The sequence below is a fragment of the Erithacus rubecula genome, assembly GCF_903797595.1.
Source record: "Erithacus rubecula genome assembly, contig: SUPER_W_unloc_2, whole genome shotgun sequence".
Lineage (NCBI taxonomy): Eukaryota > Metazoa > Chordata > Aves > Passeriformes > Muscicapidae > Erithacus > Erithacus rubecula.
Genome location: NW_027635620.1, coordinates 59,244 through 75,743, shown reverse-complemented (window position 1 = coordinate 75,743; position 16,500 = coordinate 59,244). Strand labels below are relative to the sequence as shown.

General features: G+C 41.4%; 1 protein-coding gene across 2 annotated transcripts in view; it reads left to right on the top strand.

Moving 5' to 3' along the window:
* The window catches only part of LOC306814087 (guanine nucleotide-binding protein G(q) subunit alpha), a 215,018-nt gene that overhangs the window by 184,609 nt on the left and 13,909 nt on the right, over positions 1-16,500 (top strand). For both annotated transcript variants that reach the window (XM_079329802.1, XM_079329803.1), the window contains exon 6: positions 14,596-14,749. In XM_079329802.1, the coding sequence (XP_079185928.1) occupies positions 14,596-14,749 (154 nt within the window). The remainder of the gene's footprint in view (positions 1-14,595; positions 14,750-16,500) is intronic.

Below are 16,500 nucleotides of genomic sequence, written 5' to 3'. Positions count from 1 at the left end.
TTAAGTCCCACTGTATGACTGATAAAATTACAACCCATTGGGAGATGCTCCAGCCAGGAGGAGGAGCCAAGCCTTTCCTACCTATATAAAAATTGAGATTTTGAAAACCAAAGCAGCCTTTTTCCACTGGATTCCAGAGGAAAACTGGACCTTTTCTACAGCATCACTGGACCTTCGGAGGAAAACTGCACCCTTCTACAGGACCACTGCTTCAACTGAACCACATCTGTCACTCCAGGACGACTGCAGCCACCATTTAATTGGACTGCTACCATCACCCTGTCTGACAGGGTGTCAGGTCATATTCTGACTGTCAATAGTTTGGGTTTGCTCTTTGTAATACTGTATTTCTATTTTAATTTTACTAGTAAAGAACTGTTATTCCTATTTCCCATATCTTTGCCTGAGAGCCCCTTAAACTCAAAATTATAATAATTTGGAGGTGAAGCATGGAAATATATTTCACAACCTATAAAGTTGTGGAGTAGGTACGTATTTTATTCAGCGCTGGACGCAGGGGCAGAGCATCTTCCCAAAGCCTGCGTACCTTACATGATCTCTACCCTGCTATTTATCTAGGAAGTTCATGCATATTCTAAATCGCCTATACATATTGATTATCTGCCTCGCCTGTTTCCCCGCTCCATATGGAAATCAGCTGCATATTCATTGCGGCTGCGTAGTTTATTGGGTCGGTGGTCTCTAGATGAGTCGGTGGGCTGGAAATGATGAAGAACAGCAGTCTTCCTCACTGTTGAACTTCTCACCTTGTCTTTCTACACATGCGCTGTAGTTTCTTGGTTGTGATATTTTGCAGACTCTGCACTTTTACGAAGAGGGACCCCCTTCATTTTTGCAAGCCCAGCAGAATCTATACATCAGGGGTCTCCTATGTGCATTCCTTGGCACCATATGTTTTACTCTTCATTCTATTTAACCCTTAAATCCCCTGTTTCAGTCCCCCCTTTTCTAGAAAATTAGTAAATTCTTTTACTTAATACAAGATTTCTTTTTCTCCATTCTTATGATATGTATGTCTTAATGCCTTACCATGTACTCTGGACAATGAAGTTAGTATTGCCATCCGTTGTAGCATCTTCCAATTCCAAATAAGTAGTACAAAAGACAGCAGTAAGCTTAGACTAACGAATACCAATAACACAATTACTGGATGACATAATGTATTCAAGATTCCAGTTGCAGTTGGGGACCACCCAAAAAAGGCATCCCACCAATTGTGGCTTGTATCCTGCTTAACCCTTTGTAAGACTCTATTTATTTCTTGGACATCATGATGAACAGTGACTAAAGTATTTTGCCCACTCTCTTTGATTTCTTCCAAAATTTTTGCTAAGTCTTGATGTTTTACCAGTTGCTTTACCAATGTGAGGTTCATTCCAATGGGCGTAGGTGACAGTTCGTGGTATGTCGTGTAGTTAGACCTTATCAGCTGGTGGGATGTAACTGGTGACGAATATGAAAAATCACATCCCACACTTCTAACGAAATTACAAATACAGAAGTTAGAGTTATTCTTAACAGGCAAGGTTGCATTCTCATTGTCTATGTTTACAAAAACACAAGTGGTTCTTAAACATGCACATCCTCGACCAATATATATAAGCATAGTCTTTTGATCAGCATCTGGATGAATTTCAAAGTGGCATACACCCTGCTCGGTGTCAAGGCATACGTCTTGAGCATCAATTGTATTGCTTTCACAGATAAACCCTTGTTGTTCTCGAGTAACACAGGATTCTACATTCACAGTTTGCCATTTCCCATTTACTGTCCGGGCCCACGCCCTATGCTCTGAGGGGTACAACACCTTCCCCTCATGGTTGAGTCCCAATGCAATGATGGGGTGAATAGCATAAACTGTGGCATTACGTATGGTAAGCACAAAGGTAGTGGCCATATTAGCAACAGGATCATAGGTGAAATTCACTAGAGTCCACCAGGATTGAAATTTTCTTTCAAAATCATTAGCATTGTCCCAAACAACTTTTCGGATCTCAATCGAAAAAGTGCCTTCACTCCCTTCTCTTATAGCCAAGGCACCTGTGGATTGGATCCATAACTGCGCTTGTATACAACTGAGAGCTAAAGACACATTATCTTGGACAGTGCTAAGTGCGTCTATTATTAATTTATGGTCCTGGTCCTCAGCCTTTTCCCAGTTCGGTAACACCTTTGAAACCTGCCACTGACTATTTCCTAATGCCAATAAAGATGATTGTAGGGGTTGGCTCAGTTTTGTCGAATCATTTGTTGCAGTTGCTAGCTTATTTACTAGTATTTCAGAGTCAATTCCATTTAAAATTCCTAATCCTGTTCCCAACATTCCCGTTAAATCTCTTCGCATCCTATCCCTGAGGTGTAGTTGCTTCTGTAACCATGTTGCCCACCCCTCTAGGGATGGTTTTAGGAAGGAGGAACAGGCTGGTTGAATCTCTGAAATATTGGTTTGTATTAGCAATTCAACACGCTTGAGAAACCATTCTGGATCGAATAATAATTGCTGTTGACCTGTATTTTTCACTATATATGGGCCTACCTCATAAATCATAAGTTTAAGTTCAAGTGGCATACTCTGAGTCTGAATCTGAACAGGTTCAGTTATGGCATTTATTTTAAATTTAAATGTGAGCCCAAGATCTTTATGAGCCCAAAGGCATACCACCTCAACAGTCTGATCTAATGTAAAATTATACCAACACTGTGGCTCACTGTGTCAGTTACAAATCTCATCATGTCTGTTTGCAGGGGGAGATGAGACTCTGATTTGAGTTGGTTTCTCATGGGTAGTTCCATTAATCATTCGACATCCTATTCTGATGGTCTCTCCTATAGTCCCCTGAAGTGATTACAACTTTTGTTTCTGCCATTCTTGCTTTTCATATACCTGGTTTCCATGCATGACTACAGGTGACAAGTTCAAATTTTGTACCTTCCCCATATATCCGGTGTACTGAACAAAAGCCTGGGACCAAGGCCATTCAACATTGCCCTGGCTAAAGGTATTTTCCAATTCTTGGAATATAGTTATACCTACAAACAAAATAATTAAATTTCTACGTTGTGAATCACCGAACACCCCTAACTGTAATATGCTCATTTTGTTCGTGTAAACTTGAGCTTTAGTCCGTTATCACCAGATATTACTCTCCAAGGGGCTTCTGGAGCTTTCTTCACCCGAGAATGGTGGATCCAAGCACTCTGTTCCTTGATCTTAATTGCAGTGAAGGTGGTAAGTAGCACCTGGAATGGTCCTTCCCACTGTGATTCGAGGGTTTTTTCTGTAAAAGACTGAACATATACATAATCTCCAGGCTGTATATTATGCACTGGTCCCTCCAGACCTCTGCCCCGAGTTCCAGACACGTTTTTCAATTTTTCTGAGCTGTTTGCTCAAAGCCACCATATAGGTGGCCAGTGTCTCCTCTCCAACTTGGGTAGAAGTTCCCCTTTGCACTCCATATGGCCTCCCGTAAAGCATTTCAAAGGGACTTAACTTTTCTTTAGTCCTTGGCTTAGTTCGAATTCTCATCAATGCCAATGGGAGTGATTGGGGCCAGGGCAAATAAACTTCTTGTCCTAACCTCACAATTTGCTGTTTAATTAAATGATTCATTTTCTCTACTTGGCCACTTGACTGAGAATGATATGGGGTGTGAAGTTCCCAATTTATGCCCAAGTGACGACTAATTTGCTGCACTATTTCTGAAATAAAGTGTGGTCCTCTATCGGAGGATATAGTGGCTGGAACTCCAAAGCGTGGTATTATTTCTTGTAACGGCACTCTAGTTACCTCCCGGGCTTTGGCAGTTCTAGTTGGGAAAGCTTCTGGCCACCCTGAAAAGGTATCTGTCATCACCAGTAAATATCTATAACCCCCTTTTCTTGGAAGTTCTGAAAAATCAATTTTCCACTGCTGCCCAGGCCCCTGGCCTCTTCCAATTTGACCAAGTTTTGGTTTAGGGGTATTCTTAGGATTAGTCTGGAGGCAAAGGTCACACTGCCGAGTAACCTGGGTAACAATAGTATATAAATTTCTGGCAGTAATCTTTTCAATTAGATGGGTATATAGAGCGTCTGCTCCCCAGTGTGTTTTCTGATGTTCCTTTTTAACTAGGGACCATAGTATGTGGGAGGGGATAACCAGTCTCCCTTCTGTAGTGACAGCCCATCCTTCCTCATTATATGTTCTTTTCTGATCCTCAATTAATTCCTTATCTTTTTTATCGTATATTGGCTTACCTTCAAGGGATATCTGTCCGTCTGAAATCAAGATTCCCTCAATTGTTATCTCCCCCTTTGCTGCCTCTTTTGCCTCTCTGTCCGCCAGCTCATTTCCTTCTTCCAATTCTGAACTCACCTTCTGGTGTGCTCTAATGTGCATAATTGCTACCTTCTCAGGCATCTGGACTGCTTCCAATAATCGCATTATTTCTTGTGCATGCTTTATGTTTTTTCCTTGTGAATTTAACAGTCCTCTCTCTTTCCAGATAGCTCCATGTGCATGCACAACCCCAAATGCATATCTTGAGTCTGTATATATATTTATTTTCTTCCCTTTTGCCATTTCCAAGGCACAAATTAGGGCAATTATCTCAGCCTTCTGTGCAGAGGTATCTATTGGAAAAGATCCAGATTCCAGTACCTTTTTACTGGTGGTAACTGCATACCCAGCATACCGCTTCCCACTGATGACATAGTTACTCCCATCAGTAAACCAGGTTTCTGCGTCGTCAAAAGGGGTGTCCTTAAAGTCTGGTCGGCTGGAGTAGGTGGCTTCGATAGTCTCCAGACAATTGTTGTGTACTGGTTCTCCTTGATTTCCACTGAGAAAAGAAGCTGGGTTGACAATATTAGTCACCACAATTTCCACATCATCTTGTTCCACCATAATAGCTTGGTATTTCAAGAACCTTTGTGGGGAAAGCCAGTGCCCCCCTTTTACCTCTAATACTGCAGATACTGTGTGAGATACTAATACAGTCATTTTCTGGCCCAGGGAGAATTTGCGTGCCTCTTGAATATTCCTCACAACTGCTGCTACCTATCTCAGGCACCCTGGCCATCCTTTGGCTGTTGCATCCAGCTGCTTAGAGAAGTAAGCAACTGCCCTTCGGTATGGCCCTAGGTTCTGTGCTAGTATTCCCAGGGCAATCCCTTGTTTCTCATGGGAGAACAAAAAGAATGGTTTACTTACATCAGGAAGTCCTAGGGCTGGGGCTGACATAAGAGCATCCTTTAATCGACGAAAGGCTTGAGTGGCCTCTTTAGTCCACTTGAGATCTCTGCTGCCATCTGCCATGAGCGTGTACAGAGGTTTAACAAGCAACCCATAGTTGTAAATCCACAACCTACACCATCCTGTCATCCCTAAAAAGGTTCGCAGTTCCTTTATTGTCTGGGGTTGTGGAGTTTGGCATATTGTTTCTTTACGATCTTGCCCTAGGGTTCGTTGTCCAGCACTAACTTCGTACCCCAGGTAGATAACCTTCTGCTTCACCACCTGAGCCTTTTTCTTTGATACTCTATACCCCTGAAGTTCCAAAAAGTTTAAGAGACCGTCCAGGCCACACATGCTTCTTCCATCTTAGTGGCTATTAGAAGATTGTCTACGTACTGCAGCAGCTTTCCTTCTTCTGAGGGGGCCTCCCAGGCCTCTAAGTCCTTGGCAAGCTGCTCTCCAAACAAAGTAGGAGAATTTTTAAACCCTTGGGGGAGTACTTTCCATGTGAGTTGAGTTCTCCGTCCAGTTTTAGGATTTTCCCATTCAATTGCAAAAATTTTCTGACTGGCTTCATGGAGAGGGAGGCAAAAGAAGGCATCTTTCAGGTCTAAAACAGTAAACCAAGTAAACTCTGGTGTTAAGCATGTTAATAAAGTATATGGGTTTGCCACTACTGGATAAAGATCTTCAGTTATTTTATTAACAGCCCTCAAGTCTTGCACCACCCGGTATGACCCATCAGGTTTCCGAACAGGTAAAATAGGAGTATTAAACTCAGATTGGCATTCTTTTAGTAATCCTAGTTTAGGAAGTTCTCAATCACTGGCCTAATTCCTTCTCTGTCCTCTTTTCTCAAAGGATACTGCTTGATCCTGACTGGTCGTTTCCCTTCTTTGAGTTTAATTATTATAGGAGGTGTGTTTTTCGCTCTCCCTGGCACATTAGAAGCCCATACTCCGGGAAACACCTGACTAATTATTTCTTCTCTAATTTCTTCCTCAATTTCAGTGATTGTCAATATTAAGCTCAACACTTCTATATATTGTTGGTCGTTTACCTCCAAAGTAATCTCCCCACCCTTAAATACAATGATCGCTTGTAATTGTTCCAATAAGTCTCTTCCCAGGAGCGCCTTTGGGGAATTTGGCATGTATAAAAACTTATAAGTGCCCCATTGTTTCCCAAATTTATATTTTAGAGGTTTACAAAAATAAGCCTTTTCAGACTGGCCAGTGACTCCTTGTACTGTAACATAATCTTTTCCCACAGGCACTAAGGCCTTGTTCAATACTGAATATGCCGCTCCTGTATCAATTAAAAACTCTACCCCCTTTCCCTCCTCCCCCAGCTCCATTTTTATAACCAGGGGATCTGCTGGGGGTAGATCTCCCGGTCCTCTTCAGTTTCCTTTTACATGTGCGATCATGTCTTTTCCCTTGTCCCTCCTCCGTTTTAGGGCATTCATTCTGCCAGTGCCCAAACTCTTTACAAAATGCACACTGATCTTTACCCAATCGAGGTGGGCCCCCCTGTCCCCCTCCTCGACCCTGCCCACGACTTTGTCCTCCTCTCTCTTCTCTCACTACTGCCACCAAATTCCTCACATTCTGCTTATATCCCTCTTCTCTATTGCTAAATACTCTCCACGCCTCATCTAGTAAATTCTCTAAATTTCTTCCCTCAGGCCCTTTTATTTTTTGAAGCTTACACCTAATATCCCCCGTAGATTGACTCAAAAATAAGCTCACTAGTTGTTGAATTCCCACTTCTGCTCCAGGGTCTAGGGATGTATTGCGAGGCATTGCATCCCTTAATCGATCCAAAAATTCAGATGGTGTTTCAGAGGGACCCTGTTTAACAGCATATAATGCTGACCAATTTATAGTTTTAGGTATTGCTCGTTCCATCCCTTTTGCTATCCATTCTTGGTAGCTTTCTAACTTCTGCATTTCTGCTGTCCTGTTTGGATCCCACTGTGGATTCTGGAGGGGAAAATAGTCCTTTATGTCCAATTGCTGGGCCTTATAATAATCCTCTGCTAGATCTCCTGCTGTTTTCTGGATTAATTGTTTTTCTGTTTCAGTTAATGCTTCCAGCAATAATTGTATATCGGACCAATCTGGATTGTGCTGCTTGATAATATACCGAAAATGCTTTGCTGTAGTTATTGGGTCACTACGGTAGTTTTTAGCTACTTTTTCCCATGCTTCTAAATCAATAGTGGAAAAGGGTATTTTTACTAGGACTCTCTCTCTTTCCGGTCCCACAGCCTCTCTCAAAGGGGCTTGAAACACCTTATTTCTCGTCCTAGAAGACACAGGCCTTCTAGGAGGAGAATGAGCTGGAGTAAGTATTCCTTCTGAAGCATCATCTTTCTGTCTCTGAGTTCAAGGAGGAGATTTGAATAGGTCACTCAAACCCTGTTCCTGCATATCCAAATTGTGCATTTTGTCTACTCTGGCACACCTCTCACCAATATCACATGCTGAACAACGCCTTTCAAGTTTCCCTTTATTTGCTTTCCTTTCCTTCTCAAGGGCCAAAACTAGAGGGTCAGAGGGTGCCTTAATCCCACAGTCTCTCTGCCATTCAGAGTGGTTTCAGAGAGAGAAAAACGTCAGAGTAGGAGACCTCACTCCATTTGCCCTCTCTTCTTAAAAACATTAGTTGCAGCAGGGTATCGTAATCTAAAGTCCCAGTGGGTGGCCACCTTGCCCTGTGGTCTATTCTATAAAGTGGCCACCAATGGCTGCAATATTTAATTAGGGTGGATTTATTTTCAGTGCCACCAGTTCCTGCAAATTCTTTCCAATGTGTTATAACACAACCCAATGGGCTGGCTTTTGGGACTTCTGTGCTCTGTGTAGATCCCATTATCTTCTCTTTTCGTCCCCTGCTTATCTTACACCTAAACTTTTCCTTACTGAACTTTAGAATTTTTTTTTTTTTTTAATCTCCTTCCCACACACAATAGCAACTGCTAGATCAGCCTATTTGTTTCCTCTCTCTATGTGGCTGTCTATTAAGTTCACAAATTCCCAAGGATCATGCCCAAACCATTGGAAATGGGACCCCTTTTCACCCTTCTCAGTACACAAAGAAAGCACACAATGCACCAACGCAGCACACCCGCTCTTGTACAAACACAGCACATTTATTATTCATACTTTTTATTTACAATCATTATGTTTTCAGCACAGCCACGGTCCCGCTCGCATCACACCACACACTACACAACAATTCTGCCTTTCTGAAGCAAATGCCCCACACTTACTCCCCTCCTGGGCACATCTCACTCACTCACACACTCACCTTGCTCACAATGTCCGGACTCCAACGCACGCACCACCTTAGCTCCGATAACACGGGAGCAGGAATCCACTCGACCCGCGTTCTAGGGTCACTCTATGGCTGCTCTATCAGATAGCGAATTCCTTCACCGGCCCCCCTCCTCCCTTCTCGACCAGCGGAGGCCAAGGGAATGGAGAGGCCCCTCCGTTGCTCGTATCCCTCTGCCAGTAACCCCACCGGCTTGCTGCTTGCAAGCCCTACCTACCCAGAGACTTCATTGTACGCAGGACGTCTCCTGCGATTTATCAACAGCCCTTCAGTCGCGCGTACTTACAAACCCCCCAGATTTAATACGTACCGTTTCATCCGCCTGCCAGTGGTCCTTGCTGTCGCTGCAGTAAGCAAGCCGGGGTCGGGGTCTCCTCCAAGAAATCCCGGGGCGCGCCGTGGAGCCATCCGCCCTCAGCCCGATCCTGCAGACAGACAGCAAGGTCCCATCTGAGGTGCCAAAATGAAGCACGGAAATATATTTCACAACCTATAAAGTTGTGGAGTAGGTACGTATTTTATTCAGCGGTGGACGCAGGGGGAGAGCATCTTCCCAAATCCTGCGTACCTTACATGATCTCTACTCTTCTATTTATCTAGGAAGTTCATGCATATTCTAAATCGCCTATACATATTGATTATCTGCCCCGCCTGCTCCCCGCTCAGTATGGAAATCAGCTGCATATTCATTGCGGCTGCGTAGTTTATTGGGTCGTTGGTCTCTAGATGAGTCGGTGAGCTGGAAATGATGAAGAACAGCAGTCTTCCTCACTGTTGAACTTCTCACCTTGTCTTTCTACACATGCGCTGTAGTCTCTTGGTTGTGATATTTTGCAGACTCTGCACTTTTACGAAGAGGGACCCCCTTCATTTTTGCAAGCCCAGCAGGATCTATACATCAGGGGTCTCCTATGTGCATTCCTTAAGTAATTCACAACATATGTTTTACTCTTCATTCTATTTAACCCTTAAATCCCCTGAGGGAGGGGGTTTACATTCTCCATTTTAAAGAGAGGCTTCTGCATTTATTAACAGACACCTGTCCTCCAAACCAGGACACCTCATCACCCTGGGATGGATCTCATCTGGTCCCATAGTTTTATGAATATCCAAGTGGCTCAGCAGTTCTCTGACTGCCTCCTCCTGGATAACAAGGGGACCATTCTGCTCCCTGACACCATCTACTAACCCAATATCCAGATATAGACCAGTCACAACTGTGTCCCTCAGGGGCTGTATTGGGACCAATGCTATTTAATATCTTCACTAATGACATAGACAAAGGGATGGAGCGCACCCTTAGCAAGTTTGAAGATGGCACCAAGCTGAGTGATGAGGGATGAGATGTTATCCAGTGGGACCTCGACAAGCTCAAGAAGTGGATCCATATAAATGAGCAATTTATGGTGAAATAAAGGGAAAATTCTCCAAATGTAAGTGTCCGAGTATCTTAGTGCAAAGAATGTAGGAGGTTTCCTCTTGGGAAGAACTATTCAGCAACAGATGCGCATATGATAAAATTTTTCTACTCAATTCCTAACAGGTCATTTTACAACACAATTTCTCTCTTATGTGTAATGGTAAGCAAAGGATCAGTTTTGCAGAAATACATACATATTTAGAGTTAGAATTAGACTTAAGTACTTTGCTGAATCACAGAATGTTTGAAGTGGGAAGGGGCATCTTGAAATTATCTAGTCCAACCTCCCTGTTTAATCAAGGCCAGATAAAGCAGGTTGCCCAGGAATAAGACATTCATAGCAGTAAATTAATTCTCCTAATATTTATCCAGTAGGCTTAAATTGAATATTTATCAGCTACCCCAAAATAAATTTACTGCACTTGTTCCTCATTGTAAATATGTAAATATTTTCTAATTTTCATTAAAAGTCCATTACTTTCTATTAGTATTCTATCAGTATTTAAGCTATAATATTTCATCTCTTTGCTTCTTTTGTTATGCCTCCACTTTCTTTTTCTATCAAACTACAAAATCAAGAGGTTTTATTCACATGAGCGATTCAATAGAAGCAACAGGCTAATAGTTTTTCATAATAAAACATTTTTAATTCAGGTTTACAGTGATATCTTTTGGGACTGTTTTTAAAAAGTACTTAGAGTTTAATGTTTTTTTAACAAAATCCTGTCTACCTTCCTTATAACAACTGGAAAGGGAAAAAGCCTGATAAATATTTTTATATACTTCTGAAGGAGGGGCTCAGTTTTGGAAAGACCACCCACCTGAAGGTAGCAATTACAGGGACAGAATGGAAGAGCTAAATCCTACAGGATTTATTACTGCTAAGACACCAGAAGAAGATGCAAGTATGCTCCTGTCTTTAGAGTATGTTAGGTATTTTATTTTCTCAAACCTTAATAGTTAGAGATACTATTTTCCATGGTGTGAGTGTAGTTTGTGACAGTAAAAAACTGAAACAAAACCACAGAAAACAAAACTGATTTAAAAAAACCTGTGTGAATTTAGGACATGTACTCCTTCAGCTTTTCCCCTTCTCTGACTCCCCTCAAGTTTTAACTATGATATGATTATTCAGTCTGTATATTAGAAACTTATAAAAGGAAGCTTCGAAACTTTGTTTTAACAATTGACCTAAGAGCTTATGTTTTATGCTCAGCTTTGTTGATATTTCAGTTTTTCTCCTTTTTGAATGAAATTCTTGCACCACTGAATTCAATGCAACTGATTACATGTCTTGGCTTGAAAGACAGGTGTCTGCGAAGGAAGGCAGGAACCTCCCTTGGAATGGAAAATGTGATGACCCCCTTCCCTCCAAATTATTATAACTTTGAAAATAAGGGCCTTTCAGGCAAAGATATGGGAAAAGGAATAACAGTTCTTTACTAGAATGTATATATATAATAAGGCAAAAAAACATTAACAACATCAGCAACAGCAAACAAAAACAGAAACACAACAGCCTTCTCTCAGCTGTCAAGCACTTTCCCCGTTGGTCTAGTTATGGTCACAGTCAGCAGGGGTGCTGTAGATCCTGGTGGGAAGGGCATGTGTGATGATTCTCCTGTGGCTTCAGGGAGCATTGTAGTGCAAGCTCAACTGCCTCGCTCCACATCAGCAATGGCGGTCAAGCTGGCGGGAGAGAGCTAGAAGGGGCTTCCTTTACAAACCTCCTGGGGCAGCTGGTCCAAGTGCCTCTCTGGATGGTGAAATAAGCTGTAGTAAGAACCTCGGAGTGGCAGCTGGAACAACAGAGGCAGGCACACCCCGGGGTGGAAAGCAAAATGTAACAGAAAACTCCATAGCCTTAGCAGGAGCCACAGGGTTTGGGTAGACATGGGATGTTGGGTTAAGATCCACCCAAGTCTACTGGTGGCAGGTTCTGTTTAACTAACTTGATCTCCTTCTATGACAAGGTGACCCACTGTGGATGTTGTTGACCTGGACTTTAGCAAAGCCTTTTACACCATTTCCCATATCACTATGAGAAACTGGGTGGACAGGTATACTCTTTGCTGGGTAAAAACCTGTCTGGCTGGATGGGTCCAAAGACTTGTGGTGAATGGAGTTAAATTAAATTGGCAGATGGTCACTAGCAGTGTTCCTCAGGGCTCTGCATTGGGGACAATCTTGCTTAAGATCTTTATCAATGATCTGGACAATGGAATTGAGTGCACCTTCAGTAAGTTCGCAGATGACACCAAGTTTGGGCAGAAGTGTTGATCTGCTGGACAGTAGGAAGGCTCTGCAGAGACATCTGGACAGGCTAGATCAATGGGCTGAGGCCAACTGTATGAGGTTCAACAAGGCCAAGTGCCGGGTTTTGCACTTGGGTCATAACCCAATGCAATGCTATAGGCTTGAGGAAGAATGGCTGGAAAGCTGCCCGACAGAAAAGGATATGGGGGATATTGGTTGACAGCCAGCTGAACATGAGCCAGTGTGTGCCCAGGTGGTCAAGAAGGCCAATGGAATCTTGGCTTGCATCAGAAATAATCTGGCCAGCAGGACTAGGAAAATGTTCATCCCTTTGTACTGAGGTACTGAGCACTGGTGCAGCCACAACTCAAATCCTGAGTTCAGTTTTGGGCCCCTCACTACAAGTAAGACATTGAGTTGCTGGAGCACATCCAAAGAAGAGTAACCAAGCTGGTGAAGCATCTGGAACATAAGTCCTATGAGGAGTACCTGAGCGTAATGAGTGTTTTTAGTCTGGAGAATAGAAGGCTCAGGGGAGAACTTATTGCTCTGTACAAGTGTTTGAAAGGAGGTTGTAACAGTATCCATCTCTTGTCCTATGTAACAATTGACAGAAGAAGCAGAAATGGCCACAAGTTGCACCAGGGGAGGTTCAGGTTGGATATTAGGAAATTTTCACAGAAAGGGTTATCAAGCATTCAAACAGGTTGCCCAGGAAAGTGGTTGAGTCACCATCCCTTGAGGGTATTTAAAAGATGTGCAGATGTGGCACTTAGGGACATGGTTTAGTGGTGGACTTGGTAGTGTTAGGTTAATGGTTGGACTCAATAATCTTTTAGGCCTTTTCCAACTTAAACAATTCTATGATTCTATGGCTCAGCAGCATCAGAATCTGCAAGATTCAGTTTGAATTTGTTCTCTAGAAGCCTGTGTGAGGATTTAAAGAATGCAATTGCATGTCTCAAAACACTATTCCTGTAAGATAAGCCACCACGACAGGAACTTGAGATAAGCACGGATGGCAAAAAGGAAGGGGCAAATTCCAGGCCTAAACAAGAAGTGAAGGTTTGGAATTAGCACACTGGACAAAATTCCACTGTGGAGACTGTGGGAAAAGAAACCACTGTTACACCCATGCCAGTCCAAGTTGTGGGAACATCTGCAACCACCCCTTGGATACATGGAACTTGGACTGTATAAAGGTGCTACCTCCAGTAGAATGACTCTCCGACTCCCACCACCTAAGACCAGGGTGAAGAATGCTGCAGGAATCCACATGGTGGTGGTATCTTTGCTTAATTTCTTTCTCACTCTCTCTCCCCTCCTTCTTCTTATTTCTTTCTATCTCTCTACCTCACATTTACTGTTAAATAAAATCTGTACTATGGAATTTGGCATATGGCCTTGTTTACACACTAATTTGGGCAGACGCATCTCTTACTAATCTGGTCATAACAGCCTGTTTGGTGGTGAAACTTGTATTCAAGAGGCATCTCCTAAAAAAAGCTTCCATAGTAGCTAAGCAGGCCTGCATTCGAATTTTCAAATAATAAAGAAGCAGAGTTAATTCCTGGTTCTGAACTCAATTTGTTCTGACATTGTATTAACTCCATCGTGTCAGCCTAACGGTTCTGCAGAATTGTATTGAACCACACAGAATTTTACAGTGTCAGGAACACTGTATGCTTCACTTATTTAAATTTCCACTATCATGCAAAATGCTTTGCAGGAGCAATTAAACAAGGCTTAAGTAAAGGCTAACTCGATGTTAGAAACAAATTTACCATTTGTAACATTTTATATCATAAGCCTTTGATTTGGGCAAATATTCTCAGGTTATCAATGAGTAATTTCGAAATTTACTTGGAACTATTTTGATGCTAATCTCTTTAAAAAAATTAAGGATTACTTGCATTTAAAGTTCAAGAAACTCATATAAAATAAATAAAGTTCTTGAAATTTGGTTATTATGTCTTGTTCTACATTTATCTCTGCCTTGAACCACATGCATTTCAGTACCTATGAATTTGTTGGCTGATCATAACGGTGCATAATCAGTATTTACAACTACCTGTTACAGGTATTGTGTCCATGACCTGTGTTCTAAAGAATAATCATGCTTGAGTCATTGAGTTTGCAAAAGGAAACTGCCTGCATATTTAATAGACCACGTACCTGTAAATTGTAAATTAATCAGTTAAATCTTATATTTTGCTAAGAATATGGAAAACGTGAAAAGGATACGTTTATCAACTAAAATGGAATTGCACTGATTTATTTTAAAAGAAATATTTTCACAGCTGCATAAATGTATTTCTTTTGTTTTTTTAAATTCCAGAATCGAATGGAAGAAAGCAAAGCACTCTTTAGGACAATCATCACATATCCATGGTTCCAGAATTCTTCAGTCATTCTGTTCTTAAATAAAAAAGATCTTTTAGAGGAGAAAATTATGTACTCCCATTTAGTTGATTATTTCCCAGAGTATGATGGTAAGTATATTGCCACCAGAGCTCATGCCCCATTTAAATTGCACTAATGACCAAATGTAATAGCGTTGCCCATATTTGGAGGTTCTTAGGACAAAGGTAATCACCCATTCTTCATTAAATCCATTTTCTTCTTTAAAAATTGTAAGAAGTACACTAAATGCTTAGTTTGCAGCTGAATGACTTACTGGTCATGTTTTTTTACAAAAAGTTATATGAAAAGGAAAGCATTATTAAAAGTAACAGGTTTTTATGCTTCAAATTTTTAAATTCACTGAAATCTTGTGGAACTTTCTAGATTGCTAGGATTTCATTTTATACCTCCATTAATAGTGGACAAGATGGCAGTACCTTTCATGTGAAATTATTGATTCTAGATGAGTAACATCATATTAGCAATGGATCTTATTCTGTTCTTGTTCATACATTGGAGTGAGGATTTGAACTGAAGTATAAAGCTAAAATGATATAAAAATACATTTTTCATTCTACTCAGCATCTCACATACTCTATTGATGTGGGGTTTTTTTAAGGCTGGAAATTTGAAGACAAGTGTCATAAATTCTCTGTGGCTCTCAGATAAACCAGTATCACTTCTCCAACCCATTTATTGTACTATTTCTTCTTTGTTTCCATTATGTTAATTTGATGTTACTTATATGAAATTTAATGTGCTTGTCCCAGAAAACATTACGTGGAACAAACAGCTGTTTCCAAAGAAGAAACTTTGAGAAAGTTCTCCTGAGGTGAAAACCTAGGTATTCAAAGGTAACTGAGTGCAAGCTTTGGTAACAGAGATAAAAATCAAATTCATATAATAACATCTCTTTTGTCACACCAGTGAGTGAAAAGCAGATTCAAAAGCTACAAAAAAAAAAGATTAAATCTCCCATTTTCAAAACTAGTTAGTGATAGAAGGAAAAAGTTTCATGTTTTTCCTGTTTGAGAAGAAAGGATATATTCACAGTGAACAGCCTGCAGGATCAGGATATAGTTATTTATGAATCAGTGTAAGTTTAGTTTATTAGTACTAAACAGAACAGATCTGACAGTTGAATAGAATATATTCTTGTCTTTTCATGTTAGAAGTGTGACAGGTGCCTTAGATGACATCCTGCAGGTGAGAAGGCTATACGGGCCCTTTTGTTATGATCATTCAAGTGGAGGTACACCTGTGTTAAATACTTGTCCAGAAAAACCAGACAAAATTCATACATAAGAGTTGATGATGGAAAGGAGCTCTGAAGATCATCTAATCCAACCCCCCTTCTCAAAAAAGGTCATCTAGTGACTGTTTCACAGGTATATGTCCAGATGGCTTTGGAATATCTCCAAGGAAGGACACTCTACAGCCTTTTTGGGCAACCTGTCCCAATGCTCAGTCACCCTCACAGTAAAACAAGGGTTTCTGATGTTCAAATGGAAACTCCTGGGTTTCTTCTTGTTCTGTAACTGGGCACCATTAACAAGAGCCTGGCTTCATCTTCTTTGCACCCTCCCTTCAGGTATTTGTACACATTGATAAGAGTTTTTCCTGAGCCTTCTTTTCTCTATCTTAAACAGTCCCAGGTTTCTCAGCCTTTCATCCAGTCCTTTAATACTTTTTGTGGCCTTTGGATGAACTTTCTCAAGTATCTCCTTGTTTTCTTGTACTGAGGAGCTAAGAACTGGACACACAACTCCAGGTGTGGTCTCATCAGTGCTGATTAGAGGGGAAGTATCACATCCCTCAACCTGCTGACAGCATTCCTCCT